General features: G+C 55.3%; 1 protein-coding gene across 1 annotated transcript; it reads right to left on the bottom strand.

The window, feature by feature from the left end:
* Positions 1-912: 912 nt before the first annotated feature.
* On the bottom strand, positions 913-8,120 carry DES (desmin). The gene is made up of 9 exons (XM_027514159.1): positions 7,346-8,120; positions 6,300-6,360; positions 6,083-6,178; positions 5,802-5,963; positions 5,506-5,631; positions 4,874-5,094; positions 3,545-3,588; positions 1,925-2,007; positions 913-1,713 (listed from the first exon to the last, which is right to left on the bottom strand). Exons 1-9 carry the CDS (start codon positions 7,921-7,923, stop codon positions 1,672-1,674), a joined length of 1,413 nt encoding a protein of 470 aa, XP_027369960.1. The 5' UTR covers positions 7,924-8,120; the 3' UTR covers positions 913-1,671.
* Between the last annotated feature and the right edge of the window lie 1,270 nt (positions 8,121-9,390).

Genomic DNA, 9,390 nt, shown 5'->3' with positions numbered 1-9,390 from the left:
TCCCGCTTCTAAAGGGTAACCTCTTAAATATGAGGGGTGGTTGGAAGACAGAGACCTACATGGATCCATCAAGCTTCCTAAATCTCTGATCCACCTGGAATTTATTTTTTGAAAGGAGTGAAAAGACAGATTTCACTGCTGCCCCTGTCCATGGCTACCATGCCCAGTACTGAATAATTAAGGTTTCCCCATGGAAACCTTTAAGATATCTGTGTTAATGTTTTATGATTTTTTTTCCCATATGTCCTACATTCCCTCCTATCTTTCCAAATACTCCCAAAATTTCCCTTTGTCATTTTAATTAAGATTGTATTACACTGAAATTATAAGCTAACATAGGATGACTTGACATCTTTTTTAGAGCAGTGAGTCTTCTTCTCCAAGGATGAGATAGAGCTTTCTATTTTTCTTAACAAGGTTATTTTTCCTGACTTGGCCTTGGAGCTTCGAAGATCCAGGTTTAGTGGGAAGAGGGTGTAAGCTACCTTAGGCAAGGACCACAGGAGCCCTACTTCAGAGCAGTGTGTGGGGGCAGTCCTGGTAATGGGGCGTAACAAGAGGTATGTGTGAGTCCCCAACAAAAGCCCCCTCCCCCATATGCTACACACATACAGCCAGGCTGCAAAGCTCTGGGAATAGAAGGGGTGGCAGGCCCTGGGGGACAGTCTGGCTGGTCAGGAGGGCAGCACACAGTTCACCTCAAGAGGTGATACAAGGAATTTCCTGGTGGTCCAGTGGTTAGGACTCCATGCTTCCCTTGCAAGGGCACAGGTTTGATCCCTGGTCAGGGAACTAAGATCTCACATGCTGTGTTATGTGGCCAAAAAATATTAAAAAAAAAAAAAAAAAAAGACATAGTGTGACAGGGCTCTCTCAGAGAAGACCTGGCAGTCAAAACAGCAGGGGCCGTGCTAGGCTTGTGCTTATCTTTTTATTGTTTCTGTTCAGAGCCCCTGCAGCGGGGAAGGGGCAGGCACGGGGAGGTGGGCCCCCCTACCACCTGCCTGAGACCGCTCTCTCCTCTCTCCTCTTCGCTCCAGCATCTCGCCCACCCTCTCTCTTTCTGCATCTCCTGCTCCCACATCTGGCACCTTCGGGGGTTCTCTCTTGCAGCCCCTGCTTTGTAAGCCCACCTTGGGAAAGTAAGGGACCATGGGGTCAGTCTCAAGCCCCCCAGTAACCACAGGGGGGCTATGTCCCCAGTTACCTGCCTGGCTTGCTGAGGATGCTGCCTTTCTGACTCAGGCCGGGGCGGGGGCAGTGGGGAGGTCCACAGGGCTTGACCTGACCCTGAGGGGTTCCTACATCCTACTCTGGAGTCCCCTCCAAAGCCATATGCTAGAGCCTGAGGTCACGGAGGTGGGAAGGGTAGGGTCACTGCCATGTCTTGGCTCCAGCCTGGCCCTGTCTAGCACACTCCAAGGGCGGCCCAGGGCCAGGCCCCCTCACTTCAAAATCCAGACCTCACACGGCAGGGGTTCCCTGTGCCTGGGAGGGTTGGGCCATGTCCCCTGTGGGGACCAGGAAGGGTGGTCGCAGTGAGCAGGGGTCAGAGGCTGTGAGGGGAGCACTGTGGCTGGGGGTGGTGCCCTGGGATGGAGGGAGGCTGGCTTTAGGAGGCAGTGAGGACAGAGGTGAGCACGGTCTCTGGCAGCAGAGAAGCCTCTGGCTTTAGAGCACCTCATGCTGCTGTTGTGTGGCCTCACTGACGACCTGGAGAGGAAGAGAAACCCAGTCTAACCCAGGGCTGGCCAGAGAATGGAGTCATGACCCCGGGACACCTCCTCCCCAGAGTGGCAGACCCCTCTGCCCCCAGGCAGAACCAGCAGCACGGCTGGTAGAAGACACCTGGCTGACAGCCCCCCCAGACACACCCCACAGGCCCCCCCACCTCAGGGGTAAGGGGACCAGGCAGACCACTCACCTCCCCGTCCCGGGTCTCAATGGTCTTGATCATCACCGTCTTCTTGGTATGGACCTCAGAACCCCTCTGCTCGGGGCTTGTTTCTGTAACAGATTCATCCACACACTCAGCCTGACCAAGGCCAGGCCTGGGCTGTTCCTGTGGCTGGGAGTCCTTCCCTGGTCTCACTGGGCAAAGCCCGGAAGATGCCCACCCCCTCAATATGGGCCTGTTACTTTTTCAGCAAAACATCTTCACCTGTCCTTGTGCCCAGCACCCAGTAGGTGGCTCTGCAGACCCAAGGGGCTGTCCCAGGGCTGAGATAAGACAAGGAGCCAAGGGGTGTGCTCCAGGTGTTGGCAGGTTCAAGAGGGTGAGGGATCACGTAGGCCCCAGGCCACCCAGCAGTCCCCCCTCCACCGACACCCCTCCTCACTCCCCCTCCACCCTTGGTCCCCAAGAGATCCCTGCAGGAATCCCTGCAGGGTACCCTGACAGTTAGGACCCTAGAGCCCAGAACCAAGGCACTCTTTTGAAGGATCTCTTGGTACCCAGCCTCCTTTATCTCCGGATGAACAACTTGATGTCTTAATGAAAGAGAGATGGACAGGAATCAGTCACTGATTTATTGCGCGGATGGCCAGTCACTTGTCCCTCCATGCCTCAGTTTCCCCACTGTGAAATGAACGTTAACAGCAGTACTTGCCCTGTCATGGCCCAGAACTATTGACTTGAAAAAGCATTAAGCGATTTTAAATGCAAGGCTCACACTTGATATCTGCATAAACTGCTAACCGAAAAGAGCCATTCTGAGTTTTATTGGAAGGGTCAAATTTAGGTCCTTGGTGTTATGAGTTTGGTGTTCATAAATCTCCTTAGCAGTCAGCCAGCCTGTGATGAACATTGCAACTCGGTGGAGCACAGCATGTATTTTTTTCTGATGAAAATGAACATCGAATATATAAAAGATTTGATCTAGGAAAGGCGAAGCTGCCAAGGACTCCAACTTACTTTCCTAATGTATCATTAGAGCATGTTTTTCTGCTCTCTGGGGTTGGAAAGCCACTCGATCTGCATATTACTAATGTCAGAATGGCAGAATGCCCTAGGAGTTCGTTCTTTTAATTGTTTGGCTTTGCTAAGGTTTGGCTTCATTTTTTAAAGCAAGCACCCAACATCTTGCTCCAGAAAGCTGGAAATGCTCAATAAGCAGCTGGAGGGCAGTGGGGGGTGCTTGGCAACTTGTCAAACAGACAATAAGTGGTGGGTGCCTTGTAGCTCAGGCATAGGGTTCTAGATGCTTCTGCCGCCAGGTCCCCAAGGATACCCTGGTACTTCCTCAGAGTTTGGGTATATTAGGAAAAAGAAACTGTTGGCCACTTAATATTCCCAGAAGATGCAGGGGACATGGTCATACAATACAACACCGTGAAATTTAAAAAAATAAAATAAAAAGCTCCCTTTGTCAGAAGATGCCTCTACCTAAATGTCCCCATTCTCCCGTTGCAGCCCCCTTTCTGTTCCCCAGACCCCATCCCTGTCCCTATGGTGTATCCTCCCTTCCTGGCTGGCCTTGGGCAGTGCTCATGCTGGTCTCCTACCCTCTGCCACTCCAGCCTCCACTTGCCAACACGCACTCACCTCGGAAGTTGAGGGCAGAGAAGGTCTGGATAGGGAGGTTGATCCTAAAAGGAGAGAGACCAGGCCCCCAAAGGGTTAGGACCCGCCATCTCTCTCGTCACCACCCCTCAAAACTTGCCCTGATCCTCTGTAAACACCATCCTCAGCTGTCCCAGTCCCACTGACTTCAACACTGCTTGGGGCATGGGGCCAAAGGCCCACTCGAGCTGTCCCAGGAACTGTCCCTTCTGGAAGGATCACCCCAGTCCTTCTCTGACCTGCTGGTATGACACCAGGACCCCCACTGCACCCTCCACTGTACCCAGATTCCTTTCTTGCCCTTGGCATTGCAGGGTGTATCAACAAGAGCTGTGGATGACATCCACTGCATGTGCCCACCCTCCAGTCAGTCTGGGAATCTCTGGCCCACTCACAGGAAGGCAAGTTCCAGGAACTGCCACCCGCCCTTTATGCCTACAGCTGGGAAAATGCAGTGTGACCTTAGCTACCTGAAGGGGTCATTATATGAGGATATTATTCTACAGTATCTGAAATCTTCCTCTCTATAAATCTGTATCTAAATATGTCAGCTGATTTTTGTAAACTTCAGATTTTATCATTTTTGTGAGCATCAGTGGGCATCATTTTGTTGAGTACATGATCTGTTTTGAATTGATGTTAAGTTTATATAGTGAAATGCACAGATCTTTAGAGTGCAATCCAGTGAGTTTTGATCAGTGTCTACATCCATGTAACCACCAGTCCAAATCAAGATATAGAACATTTCCATCAACGAAGAAGGTTCCCTTGTGTCCCTTTCTGGTTGCATGGTGTTTTTGTGTCTAAAGGTGATTTGTTCTGAGCACGTCATTGCATCTTTTCCTGTGAGCACGTGTGTGTGTACACATGCATGTGTGTGCACCCTCTGAGCATGAATCTCTGCACCTTCTCTCTTAGCCTATCATGTCCCAGCTCCATCTGTCTCTATTCATCTCTATCTGCCCCCTCCCTTTCCTTCCTCATCACTCCCAGCTCTGCTTCCATCTCTCCCTTGACTGGCAGTAATGTTTTATTACTAGTTGCTGAATATGGTTTTATGCTGCTGGTTCTTAATTCTGAAGGTGGATATGGGAATACTTATATTTCTCTTTTTATAAAAGCTATTAATTAAATCACTTTTTACCCAGGTGGCTTTGGTTAATTCTCTGTAATCAGCGCAGTGGTGGCCTCTTGTATAATATTGCTTCTAGATCTTGTGATGGTGATCCTGAGCCCCGCTTCAGGGCAGGAAGGGGCCCTCAATGCACCCCCCTCCAGGAGCCCACGGCCAGCCTCTGCCTGGCCCCTCACCGGCTCTCCTCGCCCTCCAGCAGCTTCCGGTAGGTGGCAATCTCCACGTCCAAGGCCATCTTGACATTGAGCAGGTCCTGGTACTCGCGCAGGTGGCGGGCCATCTCATCCTTGAGGTGTCGGATCTCCTCCTCCAGGCGGGCAATGTTGTCCTGGTAGCCGCTGGCCTCACTAGCAAAGCGGTCCTCTAGCTCCCTCATCTGCCTCATCAGTGAGTCGTTCTGCAGGAGGGGGTGCCCAGGTCAAGGACGGGCTGTGCTGGTGGTCGAGGGGACACGGGGGGCCCAGGATGGACAGAGGCACAGTCTCCGGGCTGGGAGGTACCCCAGATAGCCAAGCCGAGGACTTGTCAAAGTCCTCTGAGCCAGGGAACTCGGAACTCAAATGAAGCCTTATGTGGAATATCAGAGAATACAGCTGATACAAGGGAACATGGCTGTCCACCCTTCCTGCCTCCACGCAGGAGTCCCACGATTCCTGAGAGCCCCCCTGGGAGTCCACCTGTCTGTTTCTACCCCTGTGGTAGATATGAGGAGACAGAGGCCCAGAGAGGGTGTGTGATGCGCCTGAGGTCACAGAGCGTAAGCTGCAGATGGGAAGGGCTGGGCCAGGCAAGGTGGGCAGGGACTCACGGTGCCCTTGAGGGCGTCGATCTCGCAGGTGTAGGACTGGATCTGGTGGCGGTACTCCATCATCTCCTGCTTGGCCTGGCGCAGAGCGTCATTGTTCTTGTTGGCTGCCTGGGTCAGGTCAGACACCTATGGGCAAAGAGAGAGGGTCCCTGAGATGACAGGGAGGATGCAGGATACAGGAAGGGGTGGGCAAAGAAGCATGGAGACCCTGGGCTCACCTTCCTCCCCAGAGATGGAGCCATAGGAAATACCTCCAAACTGGGATTGAGGGGACAGAGGGGCTGCCAGAGTCTCACCTTTGACTTGTACCATTCCTCGGCTTCCGAGATATTCTTGGCCGCGATGGTCTCATACTGAGCACGGATGTCCCTGAGGGCAGCTGTGAGGTCTGGTTTCGACATGTCCATCTCCACCTGGACCTGCTGTTCCTGAAGCTGGGCCTGTAGCTCGCGGATCTCCTGCAGGGTATGGCTAGGCTTCAGTCCCCAACCAGCCCCAACACGTACCCTCACAACCCCACTCCCCGAGTCCAGCACCACCACCATCCGCTCCAGCCGCTTTCACCAGGGCATAGTACCTCTTCGTGAACTTTCTTAAGGAACGCGATTTCCTCGTTGAGAGATTCAATCCTGCGCTCCAGGTCAATTCGAGCTAGAGTGGCTGCATCCACGTCCTGGGAAAGGTCAAGTGAGAGGGAGAGGGACACTGATCACCCGGGCATTGCAGAGGGAGACCAGGCGTGACACAGAGGGGACAGAAGGGGTAAGGCAGCTGGGAGACCCAAGAGGACTCACGGCTCGGAAGGCAGCCAAATTGTTCTCCGCTTCTTCTTTCAGCTGAATTTCCTCTTGCAGCCTGGTAGACACAGGCAGAAGGACAGACAGATGGTGAGGATGAAACAGGCTGGGGAGAAGACTGACTGGGGGCTGCCCAGGGAGTGGGCTCAGAATAGAGTGAGGAGGGCCCGCCCACACAGGGAGGGGACAGGAAGTGGCCCAATCTCTGCCCTGGAGCCACACCCTGGAAGTCCATGTCCTCGCTAGTTTGTGACCTCCCTGGGATTAAGAACTGCGTCTTATTTTGTCCACCTCCCGGTTCTTATTTTATCCACCTCTGGGTTCCCAGGCCCCAGCCCCAGCCTGGCGCATGTAGGTGCTCATTTAACGTTTGTGACCTGGGTGGTAGAACAGTGATCACTTGGACAGAAAAGCAGGACCCACCAGTATTTGCTCTATTCTTGCTGCCTGAAGCACAGGGAGCCTGGTGGAGCCACAATCAGTGTTCCAATCTGTCTGAGGGCTGCGTCTCCCCCTCTCCCCCCGCCCCCCCAACTCACTCTCTCCTTTCCTCCAGCTTATCCATCCTCCCTATAAAGCTTAAGTCTGGCCCAGGGGTCAAGATCCGCTCTCTACCCCCAACCACAGGGCTTCATCACAGAAGAACTGAGAGCTACTGCTGGCCCCAGATTTCCTTGTCTCCTACCAACCTGTCCTCTCCCTCCCACTGCCTATGGGCCTCCTTTCTCCTTCCATGTGCCCACCTGAACCCAGAAACAAACCCCGAGCATCTTAAGATGCTTTGTAAGAAGCACCTGGTCTCCCAAGGTCGCCCATTTCCACTCCACGATGTCCCCAAGAAAATTGGGACCGTAGCCTCGTCTGCAGCCTGAGAGCACAGGGAGAGGCATGGCGTCTCTTCCCCCTCCCCCGGAGACACAGCTAGACCATCCTCATCCTGGGTACGATGGGGTACTGACCACTGGACCCAGCCCCAGGCCTTAGCCTCCCGTGCCCGGCCCCTGGAGAGGGAGAGGGTTCTGAGGGCGCTTGCGGGTGCTCACTTGGCCTTGAGCCGCTGCAGGTCGTCCAGCAGGTTGTCCCGCTCGACGTCGACGCGGGCGCGCTGGTTGGTGAGCACCTCCACCTGGCGCCGCAGCTCGCGCAGCTCCTCCTCGTAGATCTCGGCCACGCGCGTCGGCTCCCGGCCCTTGAGCCGGTTCACCTCCGCAGCAAGCGCCGCGTTCTGCTGCTCCAGGAAGCGCACCTTCTCGATGTAGTTGGCGAAGCGATCATTGAGCTCCTGCAGCTCCACCTTCTCGTTGGTGCGCGTGGTCAGGAACTCCTGGTTCACGGCATCGGCCAGCGAGAAGTCCAGCAGCTCGCCCGCGCCATAGGAGGAGGGCACGCGGGTCGAACCCAGCCGGCTGGCCCGCAGCGCCCCCAGGCCCCCGGCCCCGCCCGACGTGCGCGACACCTGGTACACGCGGGACGTCACCGAGCTCGAGGAGCCCTTGGTGCCGAAGCCCGCGCGCGGGAACACCGGCGAGCTCAGCGGGGAGCCGAGCGGGAAGCTGGGGGCCCCGCCGAAGGTGCGGCGGTAGGACGACACCCGCTGGCTGGACGAGTAGGCCTGGCTCATAGTGGCGGCGCGGGCGAGGCTGGGCGGCGCGGAGAAGGAGGCGGCGGGCGGCCGGCCGGAGAGTGGATGTGGCGAGGGGAGACAGGGCCCCCGGCCGTCCGCACTATTTGTATCCCTCCTGACATCAGCCCCCGCCGCCCCTCCCCTGACAGCTGCAGGATCCCGCTGTCCTGCCAGGAAAGGGCGGCCCCTGGCGTGGGGGCGGGGAGGCCAGCTCCCCCGCAGTAGGACTGAGCCCCTCAGCGGGCGGGTGGGTGGGGGCCCCTGCGGGGTGTGGGAGAGGCTGGCGGACCTAGGAGGGCAGAAGGTGGGCAGGCCTGCCAGCCGCTTCACCCGGGCGCAAACATGTCTGGAGCCCCCGGCCAGCCCCCTTTCAGTCCTTGCCTCCCTGGTCCTGGGGTGATCAGCGGAGAGAGCTGGGGAGAGGCTTCTATTTAGTTTGAGGGGCTTCTTTTGGCTCCAAAGAGATACTTTGGGTCATTTCCTGAAGAGACAAGGCCTATTTCCAAGACAGTCTGCAAATCACCTTTTTTTTTTTCCCTAAAGATTCTCCGAAAGTGGCAAACATTTAGGAGGGCTCAGACAAAGACCAGGAATGCCCCAGCCAGGCCTAGTGGAGGAGCGTCTCTGACAGGCAGGGAGGATGGGAAGGCCTCCCTGGGATAGGCAGCCATCCCCACCAGAGCCCACCTCCTCAGGTATGTCCACTAGCATCTGAGTTCCAGCTCCCAGCCTCAGTTTCCCTCTGGATTCATGAAGGTCCTTTTCCACCCCACCCCTACCAGTGAGCCAGTGAGGGTGCAGCCTCAAGTTTACAAACAACAGGGTGATTTCCAGAAAGGGCCTGGTAGGCTCTCAGTTTCCAATTATAACAATTATAACTGTGTCCTCTCACCCCCACACTGCCAACTTCTCTGGGCTTCTGTCCCTGTGAGCCCACCCCCACCCCCTCTCTGATTCATCCCCCTTCCTCACACCACCCCCACCCCCAGGGGTTTGTGTTTTGTCAGGAGCCTCATGTCAACCCAGCCATCTCCCTGGCAGCAACAGCTGCCAACCCCAAATACCAGAGCTGGTATTTATAGAGGAGAATGCATCAGTCCGGGAAACAAGCACACAGGAGAGGAGCTCTGGGGGGGTGGGGGTCGGGTACCTGAGGAGACATGGGTATCAGATGGTGGAGGAAGGCTTGAGGCGATGAGCCCCAATCACTTCCCACCCTCTTCATGCTCCAAGCCCCCAGCAGAGAAGCCCTGAATAGGGCTTGTCCATCCCTTGTACTAAGGTCTCCTCCTTAGTACAAGGCACTGGCTGACCCCTAAGGACATTTCCGCTTCTCCATGAATATTGGCTGTTTCTCCAAAGCTCCACCTGGCACTATTCAGGTCTCTCTTAGGCCTGACCCTTTAGGAATGCAAAGTTTGGAAATAGAGGTCTGGTCTTATCTTAGCTCTGCCATCACCTGAA

The sequence above is a fragment of the Bos indicus x Bos taurus genome, chromosome 2 (assembly GCF_003369695.1).
Source record: "Bos indicus x Bos taurus breed Angus x Brahman F1 hybrid chromosome 2, Bos_hybrid_MaternalHap_v2.0, whole genome shotgun sequence".
Taxonomy (NCBI): Eukaryota; Metazoa; Chordata; class Mammalia; order Artiodactyla; family Bovidae; genus Bos; species Bos indicus x Bos taurus.
Note: the sequence above shows the minus strand (reverse complement) of the source record. Positions and strands in the feature narration are given on the sequence as shown.

Coding starts and splice junctions, on each gene's coding strand:
- DES (XM_027514159.1), bottom strand. CDS start 7,923: ATGAGCCAGGCCTACTCGTCCAGCCAGCGGGTGTCGTCCTACCGCCGC. Junction 6,179..6,299: donor ATTTGGCTGCCTTCCGAGCC/GTGAGTCCTCTT, acceptor GACCTTTCCCAG/GACGTGGATGCAGCCACTCT. Junction 2,008..3,544: donor CTCTGCCCTCAACTTCCGAG/GTGAGTGCGTGT, acceptor AATCTGTTACAG/AAACAAGCCCCGAGCAGAGG.